The sequence below is a fragment of the Hylobates moloch genome, unplaced genomic scaffold (assembly GCF_009828535.3).
Source record: "Hylobates moloch isolate HMO894 unplaced genomic scaffold, HMol_V3 SCAFFOLD_12, whole genome shotgun sequence".
Taxonomy (NCBI): Eukaryota; Metazoa; Chordata; class Mammalia; order Primates; family Hylobatidae; genus Hylobates; species Hylobates moloch.
Genome location: NW_026652287.1, coordinates 33739798 through 33762939, shown reverse-complemented (window position 1 = coordinate 33762939; position 23142 = coordinate 33739798). Strand labels below are relative to the sequence as shown.

Below are 23142 nucleotides of genomic sequence, written 5' to 3'. Positions count from 1 at the left end.
TTCACGCCATTCTCCTGCCTCAGTCTCTCCTAGTAGCTGGGACTACAGGCGCCCGCCACCACGCCCGGCTAATTTTTTGTATTTTTAGTAGAGACGAGGTTTCACCGTGGTCTCGATCTCCTGACCTCGTGATCCGCCCGCCTCGGCCTCCCAAAGTGCTGGGATTACAAGCGTGCGCCACCGCGCCCGGCCTCTGTGTCTCATTTCTTTTCTCAGTCTCGAGAGACAACGCGAGAGAGTATGGCGGCGCTCTTGTAACTGATACACATGGGGGCCGCCATCTTGAAAGTCTCCCTACACCATCTTTCCCCGCCCACGATAACTTTATTGGTCCGTGTTGAGTCCATCGCTTGCGGCGCCAACGACGAGGCGCATGCGCCTTCCCGACTCTATCCAACGCAGGTCCAGTCCTCCCCGGCAAGACCCACCAAGCCCAGCATGGCCTCCTACGTTTTTGTCACTTGTAAGTAGGAAGCAGCTCCACGTTACAGCAGGCGCGGCCATCTTGGAGAAGGTGTACATATCCGTACAGAAAAGAGGGACGTCCCTTAGGGAAGCAGGTGAAACGACCTCCAGGAATGCTTCTGGGGAACAGTATAGGGTTTGGAGATCACTGTGGGCACAGGGTAATCAGAGGCAGCTGAATGAAAAGATCTCCCCCACCCAGGGTTAGTGGTGGGTATTGGGTGACAGCTCCAGGGTGAAAGGTGAAGGCAAAGGGACAGTAGGGGGTGGAGCTAATAGTGGGGGCGGGGCCTTGCTGTTGATCAAGTTGGATCCCAGAAAAGGTTGGTAGGAATTTTTGTGCAAGCTGCATCTCAAATCAGTAATAATTCTACTAAGTTATTAGAATTGGAATTGCTGATCCAAAGAAAATGAAAAATTTTAATTGAGTAAATAATTCCAGATTGTTGTCCAAAAAATGTTCTATTAGTGTATATACTATACTAGCAGCTATCCATTGTTCCAAAGAACTCCACTGAAAACTACTAGCTAATATTTTATTAAGTGTATACACTTTTTTTGAATAGGTACCTATGTCAAGCATAATATTTGCATTATCTTACATAATACTATAAAAGCTGTAGATGGATGCCGGGCGCGGTGGCTCACGCTTGTAATCCCAGCACTTTCAGAGGCCGAGGCGGGCGGATCACGAGGTCAGGAGATCGAGACCACAGTGAAACCCCTTCTCTACTAAAAAATACAAAAAAATTCGCCGGGCGTGGTGGCGGGCGCCTGTAGTCCCAGCGACTCGGAGAGGCTGAGGCAGGAGAATGGCATGAACCCAGGAGGCGGAGCTTGCAGTGAGCCGAGATTGCGCCACTGCACTCCAGCCTGGGTGACGGAGTGAGACTCCGTCTCAAAAAAAAAAAGAGGGAGGCCTCCTTGCAGTTGAGATAAGAGAAAGGCATCTGTCTCCTGCTTGTCCCTGGGAATGGAATTTCTCGTTGTAAAACCCGAACGTACGTTCTATTTACTGAGATGGGAGAAAACTGCCTTATGGCTGAGACATGCTGGCGACAATACTGCTCTTTACTACACTGAGATGCTTGTGTAAAATCAAACATAAATCTGGCCTACGTGCACATCAAGGCACAGCACCTTTCCTTAAACTTATTTATGACACAAAGACCTTTGTTCACATATTTTCCTGCTGACTTTCTCCCCACCATTACCCTATAGTGTTGCCACATTCCCCTCACCGAGATGGTAAAGATAGTGATCAATAAATACTGAGGAAACTCAGAGACCAGTGCTGGCGCAGGTCCTTCGTATGCTGAGTGCTGGTCCCCTGGGCCCACTGTTCTTTCTGTATACTTTGTCTCTGTGTCTTATTTCTTTTCTCAGTCTCGCAACCCACCTGACGAGAAATACCCACACGTGTGGAGGGGCTGGCCCCCTTCATAAGGTTGTTGAGATTTATCTATGTTGGTGCCATACATCTATGATTTGTTCTTTTATTGTTGTTGAGTAGTATTCCAGGGTATGATTACAATGCAATTTGCTTATACATCCATCTACTGATGGATACTTGGACTGTTTCCTGTTCACAGTATTATGCATAAAGGTGCTAAGAACATTCTTGTGAGTCTTTGTGAGGACATATAGTTTCATTACTGTTGAATAAATATCTAGGAGTGAAATTCCTGAATCATAAGATTCTTGCTTTTATTTTGCAATTCTCCTAAGGAGTCATATAGTTCTGTAAAGCTTTTTACTCTTCACAGATTCGATATTTTAAGTAACATGGTATGTTTCTGAAATGGAGTTTGCATTTTGGGGCATTTTCTATAGATTTATCATGAAGGACACGTGAAAACTCTGTTAGAAATATAAACACTCCACTGCACGCAGGAATTTCCTTCTCATTCTTCCAATGGAATTGTCTTAATTTAGGTTGGATCAGAATTAGAATTTACGTTACTATGACTATGTAAATAATATTTATAGGTCAGTCAGGTAGTATCCTATGATTACTTTTCTTTTCTTGCACAACTTTTTTCTTTTTCTTTCTCAAGAAGAGGTTGCCAAGGCTGTGTGGTGCAGTGGCTATTGATAGGTGCAATCATAGCTCACTGAAGCCTGGAACTCCTGGGCTCAAGCGATCTTCCTGCCTCGGTCTCCCCAGTAGCTGGGACTACACGTGCGCACCATCGCGCCCGGGCTTGCACAACTTTTCATTCTCCCAGAGTCGTCTTATTTATTCCTTCCAGGATTTTAGGCACTTGGTTCTTCGAAAGTCCCGACCTTAAGATTGACTCCACCTCCAGCAGAGGGAAGGCCCTTCTTCTCTCTTAAGGAAAATTCCCGCCTCCCGCATTGGATTCCCTTTTCCGGTTGGCTCGCGGCTGCTCTGTTTACCTGCACTGGGCGGTGACCGTGTCCCTCAAATGTAAATGAGGTTCCAGCTGGTCGCTGTTTTTTCACTTTCCGTTGACGGGGTGAACAATAGCCTCGTACCTCAATTGCTTCTCCACACCCTTTTTGTCCTCAAAAATCTTCCTCTTGCCCTCCACATGTTGCTAGAAGCGTTTTCGCGGTATATGACTCAGGGTGCGATTGCTCTTTTTCCTCCGCGGAGAAAGCGTTTTCACTTGTACTGACACCTAACTTTTAAGATGGCCGCGCCCATTGTGTCATTCCCGTCATTCTATGTGCAAAGCGGATGACTTTTCTCCCCAGCCCGCAAGGGGCACGCAGCCCATCCCATGTTTGTCTTGGCTAACTTGAGCCTCTGAAAATAAATGAAACTTGGGCGCAGGATTTAAGTGCCAAAATATGGGTTTCTTCACCGTCCCGAGCCATCCCTGGATACTTGGGCAGAAAAGGTCCACTTTACCTTCCGTACGTGCAGGATTCAAAGATGGCCGCCTCCAGTATCCGTGACGAGAGGACGCGAACCTACTACCTCCCAGTCGTCAGTGCTCCGTACACCTGCAACTTCAGACCTTCGTCGGCCGCCGTAGGCAGGCTTAGAGGGTGGGGGAGGGCCCAGAAGTGGAAGAATTCAGGAAAGTGCAGGCTCTGGGAAGTCTCAGTGGGTTCCCCGCAAAATCAGGTTTGTGTGTGGCTCTGTCAGGATGAGGGGAGGAGGGTGTCTGTGGGCGTCCGTTTAGTGCGGAGCCGTGGAGTTTGTGGGGGAAGCTGGAGCGAGTGGGAGTCGGGGTATTGGGGTTGGTGCGTCTCCGGAGTCAGCCCTGAGGGATCCTAGTGGTCGGTGGTCAGTCTGTCCAGAGCAACGCTTGGAAGTCCGTGATCAGGGTTTGGTGCCTTTGCGGGTCACTCTGTAGGGCTCGGTGATTGAGGACTGGAGTGAGGAGTGGTTTTTGTCAATGAAAACGGTTTCTGCCTCGGATTCGAGATTTTTTTATTTTATTTTATTTTATTTTATTTTTTTGAGACGGAGTCTCGCTCTGTCACCCAGGCTGGAGTGCAGTGGCGCGATCTCCGCTCACTGCAAGCTCCGCCTCCCGGGTTCACGCCATTCTCCTGCCTCAGCCTCTCCGAGTAGCTGGGACTACAGGCGCCCGCCACCACGCCCGGCTAATTTTTTGTATTTTTAGTAGAGACGGGGTTTCACCGTGGTCTCGATCTCCTGACCTCGTGATCCACCCGCCTCGGCCTCCCAAAGTGCTGGGATTACAAGCGTGAGCCACCGCGCCCGGCCGAGATTTTTTTATTTTTGAGACAGGGTCTCGCTCTGTCACACAGGCTTGAGTGCAGTGGCGCGATCGTGGCTCACTGCAGCCTCCATCTCCCGGGGCTCAGGTGATCTTCCCACCTCAGCTTTCCCGAGTAGCTGGGACTACAGGTGAGCGCCACCACGCTGTCTATCTGTCTGTCTGTCTGTCTGTCTGTCTGTCTGTCTATCTATCTATCTATCTATCTATCTATCTATCTATCTATCTATCTATCCATTGCAGCGACGGGGGTCTCACTATGTTGCCCAGGCTGGTCTCCAACTCCTGGCCTCAAACGATCCTCTCACCTTGGCCTCCCAAAGTGCTGGGATTACGGGCGTGAGCCTTAGCTCCAGGCTGTAATCAGGATTTAATATGCAACTCAGTGAGGAGGAGCCCGGGTTCATGTGAACCTGGGTGTGTGGTCCAGGTTTTTGGATTAATCTAAGGGGGTGTAACCAGTGTTAGGGAGGTCTAGATGTTACAGTCGTGGAGACGCTTGTGAAGGCTGAAGCCTTGGCAGCCGGGGCATCCTGATTGGTGTGTGTGTTGAGGTCCAACGGTACATTCCCTCTCAGTCCCTTTTAAGTTTCTCTGCAAGGACTGGTTTACAAATCTCATTTGACTTCTCACATCTCTCCTTCCTCTCAATCCTGGTAAATAGGGGAGCTTTGGGAAAGATAAATCAAATCTAAAATGGTAAGGTGGCCTGGCGCGGTGGCTCACGCCTATATTCCCAGCATTTGGGAGGCCAAAGTGGGCGGATTGCTTGAGCCTAGAAGTTGGAGACCAGCCTGAACAACATAGCCTGTCTCTCCAAAAAATACAAATATTAACTGGGTGTGGTGACACATGCCTGTAGTCCCAGCTACTCGGGAGGCTGAGGTGGGACGATCACCTGACCCTGGGAGGTCTAGGCTGCAGTGAACTATGATTGAGCCACTGCACTCCAGCCTGGGCAACAGAGTGAGATCCTGTCTCAAAAAAAAAAAAAAAAGAAAAGAAAAGAAAGAAAAGAAGAAAAGAAAAAGGAAAAAACAAAACAAAGAAAATGATAAGGTTTCTATTAAAGATTTTCATCCTTCTTCCTCAAGTTTACTGTGTGAATGTATGTATACACACACGTAAATATTTTCTTTCAGGTTCTGACACAAGTAAAACAACATCTCTCTTATCCCAAAATGTGTTCCCCAGTAATGACTTTTGATAAGATTTTTGTATATTTCAATTTCAGTTTTCTGTGCTTGATTTTCACAACGCAGATAAGCTGCTGAAACATTGGTATAATTTGCCTTATTTAATTTTACATTGTAAACGTTCTTATAGTAAACATATCATCCATGTTTTTGTTTAAAAAATTTTTTTTAAGATTTCTGTAATAGTATACCATCAAGAGGCAAAACTGCACCATTGTGACTTGAATCACTAAGTGTATGGATATATTTAGATAGAATTTTAAGACTTAAAAAGTTCACTTATCACTTTTAAGAATGGGTTACAATTCTATGTTTACCCAAACATGTTTCTCCCTGACCCTCATCAGCACCTTGGTTTTTAATTTTTTTGCAATTGTAAATGGTGTGTTTTTAATTTTGACCTTTCTGTTCTCTTCTAATTTACTCTTACATAGAAGAGCAATTAGTTTAGAAAATATTTACATTGTTTTTGCTCACCTTACTAAACAAGCTTCCCTGTTCTCCAGGTTACAAAAATTTTCAAGCATATAACATGATTTAAAGAACTTTACAATTGAATACCTGTATGCCTACCACCTGGATTTTATCATAATTTTATTGTGTTTCTTTTATTACGTATCTATCTATGTATCATCCTTCTACTCATCATTAATCCATCTTTTTTTCTTTTTGTAGAGATGGCATCTCACTATGTTGCCCAGGCTGATCTTGAACTCCTAACCTCAAGTGATCCTCTCTCCTTGGCCTCCTAAAGTGCTGGTATTCCAGGTGTGAGCCACCTCACCCAGCCACATTTCTCCATCTTGTAAAATATTGCTTTGTTTTTTGGTGCATTTCAAAGTAAGTTGCAGACATTCATACATTTGCCCCTAAATATTTCAGTAGGTTTATCATAATTAAGTTCTACTTACAGCTTTTCCTAATTACAGGTCTATTAGTCACATACTGTATAATTCAGTGACTTTTACTATGTGCGGCCATCACCAAAGTCAATTTTAGAACATTTTCATCACTTAAAAAGAAACCCCATACCCTTTTGTTACTACTCCCTATGCCCTACCACTAAGTAATCTCTAATCTACTTTCTGTCTCTATAGATTTGCTTATTTTGACCTTTCTGTTTTCTTCTAATTTACTCTTATTTCATGTAAATGCTACAATATAATATGTGGTCTTTTGTGACTGGTTTCTTTCACATAGTATAATTTTTTTTTTTTTTTTTTTTTGAGACAGAGGCTTACGCTGTCACCCAGGCTGGAATGCAGTGGCGTGATCTCAGCTCACTGCAACCACCACCTCCCAAGTTCAAGTGATTCTCCTGCCTCAGCCTCCCAAGTAGCTGGGATTACAGGCGCCTGCCACCACACATGGCTAATTTTTGTGTTTTTAGTAGAGACGGGGTTTTGACACGTTGGCCAGGCTGGTCTCAAACTCCTGACCTCAGCTGATCCACCCCCCTCAGCCTCCCAAAGTGCTGGGATTACAGGCGTGAGCCATTGCGCCTAGCCTACATAGTATAATGTTTTCAAGGTTTGTCTGTGTCGTAGCATGTATCTGTACTTCATTCTTTTTTATGCCAGAATAGTATTTCATGGTATGGATGTGGCATCTTGTATTTATCCTTTCATCAGTTGATGGACTTTTGGGTTATTTCCCCTTGTTGGCTATTATAAATAATGTGCTATAAACATTTGTGTGTAAGCTTTCATTGTTTTTATTTCTCTTATATATAAGCCTAGAAATGGAGTTGCTGGGTCATATGGTATGTTTAGCCATTTGAGGAACTACCAGACTTTTCCAAAGTGGCTGCACCATTTAACATTTCCACCAGCCATATTGGAGGGTTTCCATTGCCACCATATACCTACCAACACTTGTTATTTTTGGTTTTTTATTACAGGCATTCTAGTGAGTGTTAGGTGGTTTTCATGGTTTTGATTTGCATTTCTCTGGAGACTTATGTTGAGCCACTTTTCATGTACTTATGATATACATAACTGAGGTATGTGTATTTTTACTAAATATAGAATTGTTAGTATTTTTAATAGCTAGATAGCTCCATTTGTGGATGTGTGTACTTCTAATCAGCCAGTTAATCCTGTTAATAGACCTAAATCCTTTACATCAACTTTGCATGCATGTGTCGCTATTTCCTTTACAAAAATTTCCGAGGTGGATTTTTGGGTTCTAGTAATATCTCAATCGAAAGTAATCAATGCAAAGTGTTATTTCCAAAATTGTTTAGTCACTTAATACTGATAAAAAAGTATGTCTATTTTGGAATGCTTGCAACTTTTAGATAAAAATCATCAATCTGACTAAAAACTTATTGTTTATATATGTTCAATTGAATCTATAAAACTGTCACTCTTGCTTAGTCATATAATTTATTTCCTCTTCTCTAATATTGATTATTTATACTTGATTCTTTATCAAACTAATTGGGTAGCCTTTCCAGAATAGTTAAAATAGTGATAATCATCCTGTTCATCTTTGATATTGCTCTTGACTTTAGAGAATGTACTTTTATAGTTTCATAGAACTTTTTTTCTTCATTCCTAGAACTTTTGTAGGATGTATTTAGTTTTTTTAAATGAGGTAAAATTCACAAGACATAAAATTAATCATTTTAAAGTCAACAGTGCAATCGCTCTTAGTACATTCACAGTGTTGTACAACCACCACTTGCAGTCACTTCACATTCTCGCCTCCAGTAGATTCTGGCAACCCACCCATGTGCTTTCTGTCTCTTTTTGTAGAGTTGCCCGATTCTGTCGCTGTTTGGGGCACCAGTTGTAACTGATCATGATCCCTGGTGGACTGAACAAAGGGGGGCAAACGAGGGAATAAAAGACAAAAACAAAAGAGTGTATTTGGAAGAAAGGATCGGGGGCACCTTGCCTCTAGTGGATAAGAGCTCTGAGCTTTACACAGCCCTCCATATTTATTAGGCAAAAGAGATAGAGAGAAGCGGGGGTGGGGGGGGTGGGGGGGGGGGGGGGGGGTGATTGTCGTCGGCCTTTTGGTTCACAGCAGGCTTGTGAGATTGCATTCCTTGAACAATAGCCTCTAGATGTCCCCATAGATAGCCTCAGGGAGCCCAGCGCCAGGGAATGGTGGCCCTCAGCAAACCTTCAGGTACAGAAGCGAATTTGCCCACATTCTGTACTCATGATAAACAGTTTGCTGTTTGATCATGTAGCCTCCAGTGGAATGCTGAGTTGGTCACGATCCCTTTGGCCTTTTCGCTCCCAACATCTTTTTTTTTTTTTTTTTTTGGGACAGAGTTTCACTTTTGTTGCCCTGGCTAGAGTGCAATGGCTTGATCTCAGCTCACCGCAGCCTCTGCCTCCTGGGTTCAAGCAATTCTCCTGCCTCTGCAAGGATTACAGGCATGTTCCACCATGCCTGGCTAATTTTGTATTTTTAGTAGAGACCGGGTTTCTCCATGTTGGTCAGGCTAGTCTCAAACTCCTGATCTCAGGTGATCCGCCCGCCTCGGCCTCCCAAAGTCCTGGGATTACAGGCATGAGCTACCGCACCTGGCCAGTGTGCTGTCTGTATGCATTTACCTAATGTGGGTATTTTATATAAATGAAATCATATAACGTGACATTTAGTGTCTGACATTTTCTTTTTTTTCTTTTTTTTGAGACAGGGTCTCACTCTGTTGCCCAGGCTAGAGTGCAGTGGCACATTCTTGGCTCACTGCAAACTCTGCCTCCTGAACTCAAGCAATTCTCATACCTCAGCCACCCTAATAGCTGGGATTATAGGCACGCACCACCATGCCTGGCTAATTTTTGAACTTTTTGTAGAGATGGGGTTTCCTCATGTTGCCCTGGCTGGTCAAGAGTTTATCTTGAGCTCAAAGCAATTCTCCTGCCTTGGCCTCCCAAAGTGCTAGGATTACAGGTGTGAGCCACCACGATAGGTGTCTGACATTTTCACTTAGCATAATGTTTTCGTGGTTGTGGATTGTGTGCTGGGCTACTCCTTTAATAATTAGCCAGGGCATCTATAAACCTGCCTTACCGTTCACTTCCTGCTTGCACTGAACCTGTAGACATCAGCCAGAAGGAACTTTTAGAGTCTTCTTAGGTCTTTTCTCAGCCAACATCCTCCCCTGTGCATGCATGTGGCTTTATAAATTCCTCAGTCTATCCAAGTGCTTTTGAATGGTATAATTTCCTCAAGACACTTTCCTCCTACCCTTTTCTCACAACCTTTCCCGTGTGACTCAAGTGTAATCTTTTGCCCCAGGCAGCTGAAGGTTGTTGTTCTGCTTCACAAAGTTTTTGAGAAATGCCCATTACTTTTCCTCCCTGAGTGAATTCCAAAACAGGAAGGGGCCTGTTGCGTAGGTCCTTCAGGTAGTTAGAATAGACAACAAACAATTTTTTTATTTTTATTTTTGAGACAGGGTCTCACTCTGTCACCTAGGCTGGAGTACAGTGACGAGATCATGGCTCACCACAGACTCAAACTCCTGGGCTCAAGTGATCCTCCCACCTCAGCCTCCCAAAGTGCTGGGATTACAGGCATGAGCCACTCTATCCAGCTAAACAAAATTATTTGTGAATAAAGTCTATTCTGTTTCCTCCAGGGCCTGAATCCAGGTTCCCACGTTGGGAATGTTGGCCGCAATCTTTAAGACCGTCAGTGAGCTGGGGAGGGGGTGGAGCAAAGACAAGTATTTTTAAGTCACCATTTTGTTGTTGTTGTTCTTGTTTGTTTTGTTTCTTTGAGATGGAGTCTAGCTCTGTCACCCAGACTGGAGCTCAGTGGTGTGATCTCAGCTCACTGCAACCTCCACCTGCCAGGTTCAAATGATTCTCCTGCCTCAGCCTCTTGAGTAGCTGGGACTACAGACATGTGCCACCACACCTGGCTGCTTTTTGTATTTTTAGTAGAGATGGGGTTTCACCATGTTGGCCAGGCTGGTCTTGAACTTCTGGCCTCAAGTGATCCTCTGGCCTCAGCCTCCCAAAGTGCTGGGATTATAGGCAAGCATGAGCCACCATGCCCAGCCAGTCACCTTTTTTTTGACTCAACATTTGCTCTGTTGTTGTAAACCTTTGACTATTTTTCAGAGTTCTGACCAAGTTTTTGTTTTGTTTTTGATTGTTTTTACTTGATTTTTTGATAGTTTTTTTACTTGAGTTTTTGATTTTTCGATAGAGGGACGGACCCTTGGACCTACCTACTCTGCCATTTTTACTCAATGAGATTTTCCTCCACAGTATACTTGCTTTTGTTTTTTTGTTGTTGTTGGTACTTTTAAAAAAGAAATAAACTGATGCAAGTGCACCTTCAGTGATATCCTCTAATCCACCCCCTTTCCTCTTCTCCATCCCTAGGGATAACTATTTTCTGGAACTAATTTCACATAATGCATGTTTTATTAAATGTGTACATATCCAAAAATAATATCTAGTCTTGTTTTATGTTTTTTAATTTTTTAAATATACTTTTCTTTGTTGTTTCTTTCATATGATGATGATTTGTGAACACGTCCTGTTTGGTAATGATGCTTTAGAATTTATGGAAATTTTCTTTACGGCTTCCTATACATACATGAGTTTTCAGGAAATATACTCCTCCAGGGAAAGGACTTAGCCACTGGAGCAAACAGGCATGATTACATTCTCCACAAAGCTCATAAGGGTCAAAAATGAAGTAGAAGCTCTTCAGCTATTCCTGGGAAAGAGGCTGTGGAAGCTCATGGGAAAGGAGGCCTTGCCATTTGAAATACACACCCTGGATGGCACTGAAATGTTGCATCCACTGCCTCCTGCCCAGGAATGTTAGATCATTTGGGTTCTGCCCCTTTCCACTGGTGGCGTTCTAAGAAGAAAAGTGTGAAACATCTCTTGCCACAATTATGTGCTTCTGAGATTGCAGAGTGAAGGGGAGCATTTGCAGCTGTGGGTTAGAGGATGAGTCAGTGCAGGCCCTGTGGGTTTGGAGCATGCAGGAGGGCCACCGAGAGCTTGTCACAATGATTCCATCCAGGTAGAAGGAAAGCTCAGGGTGACCCCATCCAGTTGATGCTCTCACCATGTGAGCCTCTTACTTAAGTTTTAGAATTGGGCCTAAAGAAAGCCTCTGGGTCTGCCAGTCTCTGACCTGCTGCTTTCAGGCCAGGGGTATAGCGTGCAGCTTTTCCATTTGTCTTTGTGCCTGTGTCACTGTTGGCAGTGCTGATTTCAGAAGGTCAGATTATATGTCTATGACAGTGGCCATCTTCTATGATGAATGAAACTCCCTCAAGGTAGTAGCAAAGAGAGCTAAGATGTATGATGATGGTATGTGGTCCAAAGGAATTCAGCAGAGGCTAAGGTCATGTTTTGGAGACAGGCTGTGTGGGTTCAGATTCTACTTCTGCTCTTGGACAATATAGTCAAATCTGTAAGCCTTAGGTCAACGTTGGAATGGGAAATAATGATTGATACTTTATAAGGATGTAACACAGAAGGTAGTAATGAGAATTCAAATAAGACAATGCCTCTGCTTGGCTTAGTACATTTGTCTTCAAACTGAGGCATGCCTACATGTGAGGTGTATGATGACTTTTGACCAGGCATGTGGACACACGTGGTTTTAAAGAAATAAATATCCAATTCCTCACCTTCTCTGTCCTTTTTCTAAAACCTGATCTAAGAAGTCTCTTGGTGTTGCAGCATCATGTTGGTGCTGGTTCTGCTTTCCCATCTCCCCTCTCACAGTCACCCCACTTCCATTTCACAGAAGAAAGAGTTTGTAAATGTATTGGCCATACATGTAGAATCTTATGTTTTGTTGCTCCAGGATTTGTTGTTGCCCCAGGGTGGGTTAAAACTTCTGGGGCCCCAAATAAAGGGACAGTTAGAGATGGCCTTGCATTAAGGTGAGAACACAGCAGCAGTGACAGCACCTGGGCCTGCAGGGAATGTACACTCAAATCAATTTACTCTTCAGCCCGCAGGTCCTGACTCCAGGAGCAAGACACTTCAAGTGAGATGAGGAGGAGGTTCGAGGACCTGGATACCATCCTTTGCAGGGATGTAATTCACCAGAGACCAAGATTTCTAGCCAGAAATTGAGGGCAGCTCAAGGAGAGACTACAGACACAGCATCCTACTTACTGGCTGTTTCCCAGTAACAGAAGAAAATGATCAAGTCTCAGGTGACTTTTTGTTTGTTTTAGTCTTTCATTCATCACATGATTGATTTCTGGAAGACTTTAAAAGTCAGTTGAATTAAGTCAAAAAGTGTAAGTTGGTAAACTGGGATTTGTGCATCAGTAAATTTAGATTCCAATTTCAACATCTAGGCAAAGTAAGATCAGGACTATATTGTTTACATGTGGTATCATAGAAAGATATTTGGTCTTTGTCTGGCATAGAGCTCCTAAAACCCTTGGAATTTCCTGAATGATACGGGTCTTTTTTTTTTTTTTTTTTTTTGAGACAGGGTCTCACTTTGTCACCCAGGCTGGAGTGCAGTGGTGCAATCTTGGCTCACTGCAGCCTCGGCCTCCTGGGCTCAAGCAATCATCCCATCTCAGCCTCCTAACTAGCTCGGAGTGTGTGCCACCAGGCCCAGCTTTTTGTATTTTTTTGTAGAGATGGGGTTTCACCATGTTGCACAGGCTGGTCTCTTAACTCCCGAGCTGAAGCAATCTGTCTCCCTTGGCCTCCCAAAGTTCTGGGACTACAGTTGTGAGCCACTATGCCTGGTCCTCTTTTTTTCTAGTGAAACTACTCTCAGTGGACCCCTAGGTAGCTTCAGTACGGAGGCTGGTTGCCAGAAATAACAAGCCTTGATTAGAACCTTGGAACTTTCAGTCCTACCCCTAATCTCCAGGGAGCAGATAGAGGCTGGAGATTGAGTTCAGTCACCAGTAGCCAATGATTTATTCAGCCATGCCTGTGTAACATAAAAACCCCTAAACAGCAGAGTTCGGAGAGCTGGGTTGGTAAACACATTGAGGTGCTGGGAGGTTGGTGCGTGCAGAGAAAGCATGGAAATTTATGCCCATACACCACCATACCGTGCCCTGTGCAGATTTTCCATTGGGTTATTCCTGGGTTGTAAATAAACTAGTAATAGTAAAGTGCTTTCCTGAGCTCTGTGAGTTGTTCTAGTAGATTATTGAACCTCAAACTGGGTTGCAGAAATCCCCACATTTGTAGCCAAGAGACAAAAGTCTTTGTAACCTGGGAACCTCACACTAGTGACTGGTGTCTGAAGTAAGGTTGATCTTGTGGGACTGAAACCTTAACCTATGGGTCTTCCAGGAGTTGGTGTCAGAATTGAATCTAATTGTTGGACACCTATTGGGTGTTAGAGAATTGGAGAATTGGTGGATGTGAGCAAAAACCCACACATTTGGTGTCAGAAGTGTGAGTAAAAACAGCACAGTGGAATTCACACAAAATGACTAATGTTGGAACCTAATGTGTGACCGGAGCATCCTGTGGGTTATAGTAGCTGTCACCTTCTGTCTGATGTCTCTGACTGTCATCACATCCAGAGAGTCCTTGGTCACAGGATATGCACTGACTCTCAGGAGAAAGCAGACCAGTTCCCGAGAGGTGTCACTATGAAATGCACTTAAGTTCCAGGACAGTTTTTGGATGGTTCTTCCTAGAGGTGGTGTGACAGATGATGTTTTTCTTTTCTTTTTTTTTTTTTTGAGATAGAGTCTCACTCTGTCATCCAGATTGGAGTGCAGTAGTGGTGCAATCTTGGCTTACCACAACCTCTGCCTCCCAGGCTGAAGTGATTCTCCTGCCTCAGCCTCCCGAGTAGCTGAGATTACAGGCATGCACTACTACTGCCCGGCTAATTTTTGTATTTTTAGTAGAGACAGGGTTTCACTATGTTGGCCAGGCTGGTCTTGAACTCCTGACCTCAAATGATCCTCCCACCTCGGCCTTCCAAAGTACTGAGATTACAGGCATGAGCCACTGCCCCTGGCCCCAGATATAAATGCCATAAGCACAGCCTTCTCATACATGCCAAAGCACAGGTCCTCAGAGACCTTTTTGGGAAGAGGCCAAAGGAACTCAGAGGACACAGTTCAGGGGGCCAAGGCAAGGTTACCCAAGGACCCAGCCTTATGGCTGTTAGGGTCAATCCAGGAATAAAACCTGAAAGGCTGAGGAAAATGGAAAGATTGCACGACTTTCTTTTTTTATTCTTTTTCTAAAATTTTTTTTCGTTTTTCTTCTTTCTTTTCTTTTGAGTTTCACGTTGTCACCCAGGTTGGAGTGCAGTGGTGTGAACATGGCTCACTACAGCCTCGATCTCCTAGGCTCAAGCAATCCTCCCGCTTCAGCCCCTCAAGTAGCTAGGCATGTGCCACCACATCCAGCTGATGGTTGTATTTTTTGTAGAGATGGGGTTTTGCCATGTTGCCCAGGCTGGGATTGCATGACTTTCTAAGGTTCTCTGTATGAACAGGTGGCTGACTTACTGTTTGAGACAGGATTGGCAGTAGGGAGTTGAAAGTACTGTTGTCTGGTAAGGGAATGGGTTGTTGGGATCCAGAGGGTTTGCTTTACAACATCCCCCTGTCTAAGATAGTACACACTCTTTTTCCATGTTCAAAGTCAGTTCTTACTCCCTCATTCTTTAATACCTTAAAAAAATTTAAGTATATAAATGTACATGGATATATATATATATATATATATATATATATATATATTATGCTGTATAGGTTTATAGTCTGGGAGCAATAGGCTATACCGTAGAGCCTGGGCATGTAGTAGGCTGTACCATCTAGGTTTAAGTAAGTGCACTCTGTGATGGTTGAACAACAGAATTGCCTAATGACACATTTCTCAGAATGTATCCTTGTTATTAAATGACACATGAGTAAATAAATATACATGTATACATGTTTGCATATATTTGTATGTATGTATATATGTATATATATTTAGAGACGTATCTGTCTTAGCCCTTAGATCTTTGGATAGTACCTTTCCATTATTGTATTTTCTCTTTCGCAAACTAAACTGGTACCTGCTAGACCTTACCTATCCTCTGTATTTATTAATCTTGTCTTTTATGTATTGCATCATTCTGTCCTTTTGTTGCATTTTTGGTAGTTTTTTCAGATCTACTTACCAGTTCATTGACTATCTCTTCAGTTACGCTGCTTACACGCCTGATAGCGTAAATATAAATACTTCAAAACCCACGTGTGTGTGTGTATGGTTTTTGAATAATATTTTGTATTTTTTTATTATTTATTTATTTTATTTTTATTTATGTATTTATTTTTAGATGGAGTCTTGCTCTGTCACTCAGGCTGGAGTACAGTGGCATGATCTCGGCTCACTGCAACCTTTGCCTCCTGGGTTCAAGCGATTCTCCTGCCTCAGTCTCCCGAGTAGCTGGGATTACAGGCATGCACCACCATGCCTGGCTAATTTTTGTATTTTTAGTAAAGATGGGGTTTCACCATGTTGGGCAAGCTGGTCTCGAACTCCTGACCTCAGGTGATCTGCCTGCCTAGGCCTCCCAAAGTGCTGGGATTACAGGCGTGAGCCACCACGCCTGGCCTATTTATTTATTTTGTAAGCCAGTCACATTTAGCAGTAGGGGGTAATAATACTTAATTGTCTCTTGTTCTTTGGACATGTTTTGGAAAGAGTCTTTTATTCCTCCTAACATATAAAATATACTTATTTATTATGTAATGTCTTGTAGTGTTTGGGGTTTCTTCCTGGTTGATTCTGGTAGTGCACATGAAGATTCATTGAAGATTCCTGATGAATAAAGAAGTATGCTTTATTCATCCTGATATTGCTAAAATATACTTAGTGCCTGGCAAATAGGTGCTCAAAAAATAAAAAGAAGATTAGCAAGAGGATTAAATGATTGGTTCTTATAAAAACTTCTGATTTGTTAAATGATAGATAATTACACAATTACAGAATATTTTGCTAGAGATAGATTTTGAATATAGATAGATTTTGGAGATGGATTTTGCCTCTATGACAATGTATTTTTTTAAAAATCACAGCACCTAGATATATAGATGCAGACTGTTTGGTGAAAATGAGCAGAACAATGTTCTTCACATTTCTTCCATATAAATGAGAGAAATACTTCATATTAAGCAGGACTCTGTTATTACAGGAATCACTGACCCTGGAGGATGTGGCTGTGGAGTTCACCTGGGAGGAGTGGCAGCTCCTTGGCCCTGCTCAGAAGGACCTGTACCGAGACGTGATGTTGGAGAACTATAGCAACCTCGTGTCAGTGGGTGAGGACAGCTGCCCTGTGTCACTCAGAGAGTACCCAGCCAAAGGCCTTTGCTTTCTCAGCTTTCAAAAGCTCTGGAGGGCCTGTGGTGCTGTGAAGTGGTAGATTCTGTACCCTCCCTGGCCCCAGATAAAAGAGTGTAATGTGCCCCCTTCAGAGGGAAAATCCCTTTGCTTTGCAGACACATAAATTACATAGTTCCTAAAACAGAACATGGTCCCATGTTGATAGACCACAACTCAATTCAATGAGCCTAAGTTGTGTATCATTTCCTATGAACAGGGTATCAAGCCAGCCAGCCAGATGCACTCTTCAAGTTGGAACAAGGAGAACCATGGACAGTAGAAAATGACAGCCACATCTGTCCAGGTGAGTTCAGGGTGAGAGCCAGCAAGGAGAGTGGCTGAGCAAGTCACATGATAGTTGTTCAGCGGTGTCTGAGCTGTCAGGGCATCTGAGTCTGTGTGGACAGAGCCTCCATGTATCCCTCTCCCCACACAAAAGCTCTTTCTCCTTCAGGTATTTAGAGGAACATCTACCTCTTTATCGCATCTTGGATTTCATCACTGTTTATTTTTTATTTATTTTATTTTATTTTATTTTATTTTATTTTATTTTATTTTATTTTTTTGAGATGGAGTCTCACTCTGTCACTCAGGCTAGAGCCCAGTGGTGCAATCTTGGCTCACTGCATCCTCTGCCTCCCAGTTCAAGCAATTCTCCTGCCTCAGTCTCCCCAGTAGCTGGGATCACAGGCACCCGCCACTACGCCCAGCTAATTTTTTTGTATTTTCAGTGGAGACAGGGTTTCACCAAGTTGACCAGGATGGTCTCAAACTCCTGACGTCTGGTGATCCACCCGCTTTGGCCTCCCAAAGTGCTGGGATTACAGGTATGAGCCACCACGCCCGGTCTCATCACTCTTTATTTAATCTAGGTTTGATTTGTTTTTCTCAAGGTTTCTTCTTTTTAGGATTCTCAAATCTCATCATGTCTTGTTCCCCCATCAGAGCATCACTACCTGTTCCTTCTACTTCTCTTGCTATGAAATTCCTCCTTCCATGTCTGTCTCCAAAGAGCAGTCTTGGATATCAGCACTCTCTCCTGACCACTGTACCTTTCTGCCCCTTTAGATAATGTTGATTTTTTTTTTTTTCCAAAGATCTTCCCACCCTATCTTGGACTCTGTGCCCCCTTAGTAACCTGGTCTGTTGCTTTGCATATATTTGCTTCCTTAGCTTCTCTTTTTTCTCCCACTCTGAGGTCCTCCAGAGGTTCTGTTTCCCATTTATTTTGCTCTGTTCTCATATCCTTTAAAAGTTTCCTTCATTCTAATGACTTAAGTTCTTGTTCTCTATGGAGATTCTCAGATTGACATCTCCTTTAATATTTCCTAACTTACATGTTTGTACCATATTTTTTACCCACTTGCATGTCAACTCCTTGAGTCAATCCTGGCCACCATAGGGTTACCTTGAAACTTCCCTGCCTCCTCAGCTCCCGTATTTAAAGTCTTTGCTCTTTCAATTGATTTTTGAAGTAGTCTCATTCTCTTTCCAACCCAAACCAGATTACTACACCTCATGCCTGCTTTGCTTCAATTTCCTTTTGGAATCATTAATTCTGCCTATTATTTAGTTTCTCTTAAATTATATTGCTGGACTTATTCCCTTAAAGCTTTTCTGTTCTTACCATAGTCTGATGGCACTGAGTCCCAGTGAATCATAGCAGTCATATAAGATGGAAATTTCTCATCTGTCAGGTGATATTCTAGTTGGATCACCATGATATGGTATCATCTTGCCTACACAGAGTTTGCTTTCCTTTTCCTTTTCATAAATTCAAAGCCAACTATATTTAAAGCACTACATTTGAAGTAGTCTCTGCAGTGTGTCCCTTACTTTCCTTGTTTCGTTGCCTTAAATATTTTTTGATAGCCTATTACATATGGGCCCTGACAGCTGTGAACATCAATAACAACAACAAAATTCTTCTTGGAGACTACATGCTAAAAGGAAGAGGCACGAAATTAATCAAAATGGATAAATGTTTTATGGTGAAAAATGCTGGGAAGATCAATAACAAAGTATATGCCAGGCGCGGTGGCTCACGCTTGTAATCCCAGCACTTTGGGAGGCCGAGGCGGGCGGATCACGAGGTCAGGAGATCGAGACCACGGTGAAACCCCGTCTCTACTAAAAATACAAAAAATTAGCCGGGCGTGGTGGCGGGTGCCTGTAGTCCCAGCTACTCGGAGAGGCTGAGGCAGGAGAATGGTGTGAACCCGGGAGGCGGAGCTTGCAGTGAGCCGAGATTGCGCCACTGCACTCCAGCCTGGGCGACAGAGCCAGACTCCGTCTCAAAAAAAAAAAAAACAAAACAAAACAAAACAAAGTATAATGAGGGATGCCGGGTGTGGGAATGGCTGTTTGGTCAGATGCCTTTGAGCAGCTGTATGACAGATGTGAGTACGTCCCTCTGGTGAATTACCTTCCAAGTAGACAAAATAGCAGGTCCAAAGGCCCAAGGCAGGTGTGTGTTTGAGGAACTTCAAGGAAGCCTGTGTGAATACAGAGGAGTGAACAAGAGGGGCAGTAGTCAGAGATAACACGGAAGTAAGGACAGTGTGGTGGGATGTGGAGTTTGGGGTAGACAGGTAGGTCATGTATGACCTTTCAAGGACATTTAAATGACTTGATTTTTTTTTTTTTTTGACACAGAGTCTCTCTCTGTCTCCAGGCTGGAGTGCAGTGGTGCGATCTTGGCTCACTGCAACCTCCGCCTCCCTGGTTCAAGCAATTCTCCTGCCTCAGCCTCCCGAGTCGCTGGGACTACAGGTGCATGCCACCATGCCCAGCTAATTTTTGTATTTTTAGTAGAGACGGGGTTTCACCATGTTGGCCAGGATGGTCTTGATCTCCTGACCTCATGATTTGCGTGCCTCGGCCTCCCAAAGTGCTGGGATTACAGGTGTGAGCCACTGCATCCGGCCATGACTTGATTTTTTAAAAAATTATGAGATGAGGAAACATGAGGGAGTTTTGAGTAGAAGAGTGACATGATGTCATTTATATTTAAAAGGATCACTTTGACTACCTTGTAGAAAGTATACAGGAGAAGGCAGAGGTTGAAGCCTGAAGTCCACTTGAGAGGCTATTGCTATAGTACCAGACAGAGTGATTCTCTTCCACCTAGGTAGAAGGGGTGAGTGTTAGTGAGTTTCAGAATCCAGGAGTCCCCCGTTATCCACAGTTTCTCTTTCGACAGTTTCAGCTACCTGTGGTCAGCTATGGTCTGAAAATGTTAAATGGGAAATTCTAGAAATAAACAATTCTTAATTACATTGCTCACCATTCCAAGGAGCATGAAATCTTGCATGATCTTGCTCCATCCTGGGACGGGAATCATTTTTTGTCCAGCATATGCATGCTGTGTACCCTACCCACCTGTGTCGCTTAGTAGCCATCTTGGTTATCAGATCAACTGTCAAGGTATCACAGTGCTTGTGTTCAAGTAACCTTTGTTTTACTTAATAATGCCTCCAAAGCTCAAGAGTGTGATGCTGGCCTATTGTTATAATTCTTCTATTTTATTATTTGTTATTGTTAATCTCTTGCTGTGCCTAGTTTATAAACTTTATTATAGGTATGTATGCACTGTCTAGGAAAAAACATAATGGATATAGGGTTTAGTATGATTCAGAGTTTCAGGCATCCATGGTGTGGGGGGTGTCTTGGAACATATCGCCCATAGATGAGGGATTACTGTATATTTATAAAGGAGGACATATGGAATTTACTATTGAAGTAGACAAAGGGTGTGAGACAAACATACAAATGAAAGATGATAGTAAGTTTTCTCGCATGTGTCCGAGCAGGAATTAACTTGCCATTTCCTGAGAAATTTACCTTGTTTATACACTGACTGCTTTTATTTTTTGTTTTCTTTGTTTAAATTATAATGGTTTATTCTTGTCCAAGTGACAATAGGCATATCTACTTGGAGTTTTTTAAACCATGGATATAGTGTGGTCAGTAGAGCCAGCCTGTACAAAGCTGTTTGTGAAATAGTTCTATTCCATGCTCATGGAAAGATTTATTGTTCTCTTCTTTCCTAGAAATCAAGAAAGTTGACAATCATCTACAGATACACTCACAAAACCAAAGATGTCTGAAGAGAGTGGAACAATGCCATAAACATAATGCATTTGGAAACATCATTCATCAGAGGAAAAGTGATTTTCCTTTAAAGCAAAATTATGATACATTTGACTTACATGGGAAAATACTGAAATCAAATTTAAGTTTAGTCAACCAGAACAAAAGGTATGAAATCAAGAATTCTGTGGGGGTTAATGGAGATGGGAAATCCTTCCTTCATGCCAAGCATGAACAATTTCATAATGAAATGAACTTCCCCGAAGGTGGAAATTCCATGAATACAAATTCACAATTCATTAAGCATCAGCGAACTCAAAAGATAGATAAACCCCATGTATGCACTGAGTGTGGGAAGGCTTTTCTCAAGAAGTCTCGCCTCATCTATCATCAGAGAGTTCACACTGGGGAGAAACCTCATGGATGCAGTATATATGGGAAAGCCTTCTCCAGAAAGTCCGGGCTCACTGAACACCAGAGAAACCACACAGGAGAGAAACCCTATGAATGCACTGAATGTGACAAAGCATTCCGCTGGAAATCACAGCTCAATGCACACCAGAAAATTCATACGGGAGAGAAGTCATATATATGCAGTGATTGTGGAAAAGGTTTCATCAAGAAGTCTCGGCTCATTAATCATCAGAGAGTTCATACAGGAGAGAAACCACATGGATGCAGCCTGTGTGGGAAGGCCTTCTCCAAAAAGTCCAGGCTCACTGAACACCAGAGAACTCATACAGGAGAGAAACCCTATGAATGCACTGAATGTGACAAAGCATTCCGCTGGAAATCACAGCTCAATGCACATCAGAAAGCTCACACAGGAGAGAAGTCATATATATGCCGTGATTGCGGAAAAGGCTTCATTCAGAAGGGAAATCTCATTGTACATCAGCGAATTCATACTGGAGAAAAACCCTATATATGCAATGAATGTGGAAAAGGCTTCATCCAAAAGGGCAATCTCCTTATTCATCGACGTACTCACACTGGAGAGAAACCCTATGTATGCAATGAGTGTGGGAAAGGCTTCAGCCAGAAGACATGTTTAATATCCCATCAGAGATTTCACACAGGAAAGACACCCTTTGTATGTACTGAGTGTGGAAAATCCTGCTCACACAAGTCGGGTCTTATTAACCACCAGAGAATTCACACAGGAGAGAAACCCTATACATGCAGTGACTGTGGGAAAGCTTTCAGAGATAAATCATGTCTCAACAGACATCGGAGAACTCACACAGGGGAGAGACCCTATGGATGCTCTGATTGTGGGAAAGCTTTCTCCCACTTGTCATGCCTTGTTTATCATAAGGGAATGCTGCATGCAAGAGAGAAACGTGTAGGTTCAGTCAAATTGGAAAATCCTTTCTCAGAGAGTCATAGCTTATCACATACACGTGATCTCATACAGGATGAAGACTCTGTTAACATGGTGACTGTGCAGATGCCTTCTGTGGCAGCTCAGACCTCATTAACTAACAGTGCGTTCCAAGCAGATAGCAAAGTAGCCATTGTGAGCCAGCCTGTTGCCAGAAGTTCAGTCTCAGCAGATAGTAGAATTTTCACAGAATAAAAACCATATGAATGCAGTGAATGTGGTAGTGCTTTCAGTGATCAGTTACATCATATGTCACAAAAAACACACAGGAACAAACTGTGATATATTCAAGGTGGAAAGCCCTTGAATAAAACCTTATGGCTGATAAGCATATACTCAGAGAAAAATAGTATGAAGTAGAGACTGGGAAATTCTTTTATGGGAAGATAGATCCTCTCATCAGTGGCCTCAGATCACATCTTCAGTGAGCTTATAGTTGGTAGAAATACAATGATCATGGAAAAGTCCTTGTTCAGAAATAGTACCCCAGTAGGTATCAGGGGGTTTACACAGGAGAGAAACTGTTGGAAGACCTTTGAAGGCTGTGAATGTGGCAGGGTTGCTAGTGGTACATTCTGCCTTATCCTCAGAGGGAATCATACAGAAATAAAACTATGAAAATGTAACTAGAACATCTTCATCAAAATATGAAAGAACACACGAAGCAAATAAGCCCTATGAAAAGGAATATTTTAGAGATTTCAGTCACAAATCTAACATCATTATATGGCAGGTAATATACAGGATGTGTATTTTAGGACAATATACCCTGAATCACTAGTTGATATGTCAATGACTAATTAAAAAGGGTTGTCAGTGTTACACATCATTGGTTAAATTTATAGCACAATGTACCTCTTCCCCCTTTTTTGATAAGAGTCTTCTATTCCCAACTAAGATCATTATATGATTAGCTCTTGTGTTTCTTTGATTCCAAATTTCTTCAGTTGTTATTT

General features: G+C 42.9%; 1 protein-coding gene across 5 annotated transcripts; it reads left to right on the top strand.

The window, feature by feature from the left end:
* The first annotated feature begins 317 nt into the window (after positions 1 to 317).
* ZNF613 (zinc finger protein 613) lies at positions 318 to 22397 on the top strand. Of its 5 annotated transcripts, none has more exons than XM_058425012.1 (7): positions 318 to 402; positions 6056 to 6220; positions 7281 to 7382; positions 12341 to 12548; positions 16520 to 16646; positions 16928 to 17014; positions 20763 to 22397. In XM_058425012.1, exons 4-7 carry the CDS (start codon positions 12534 to 12536, stop codon positions 22379 to 22381), a joined length of 1848 nt encoding a protein of 615 aa, XP_058280995.1. In that variant the 5' UTR covers positions 318 to 402; positions 6056 to 6220; positions 7281 to 7382; positions 12341 to 12533; the 3' UTR covers positions 22382 to 22397. The 5 variants fall into 5 exon arrangements, with proteins under 5 accessions (XP_058280995.1, XP_058280997.1, XP_058280996.1 ...); XM_058425014.1 differs by lacking the exon at positions 318 to 402 and adding an exon at positions 420 to 463; XM_058425013.1 differs by lacking the exon at positions 318 to 402 and adding an exon at positions 517 to 560.
* Positions 22398 to 23142: the final 745 nt, after the last annotated feature.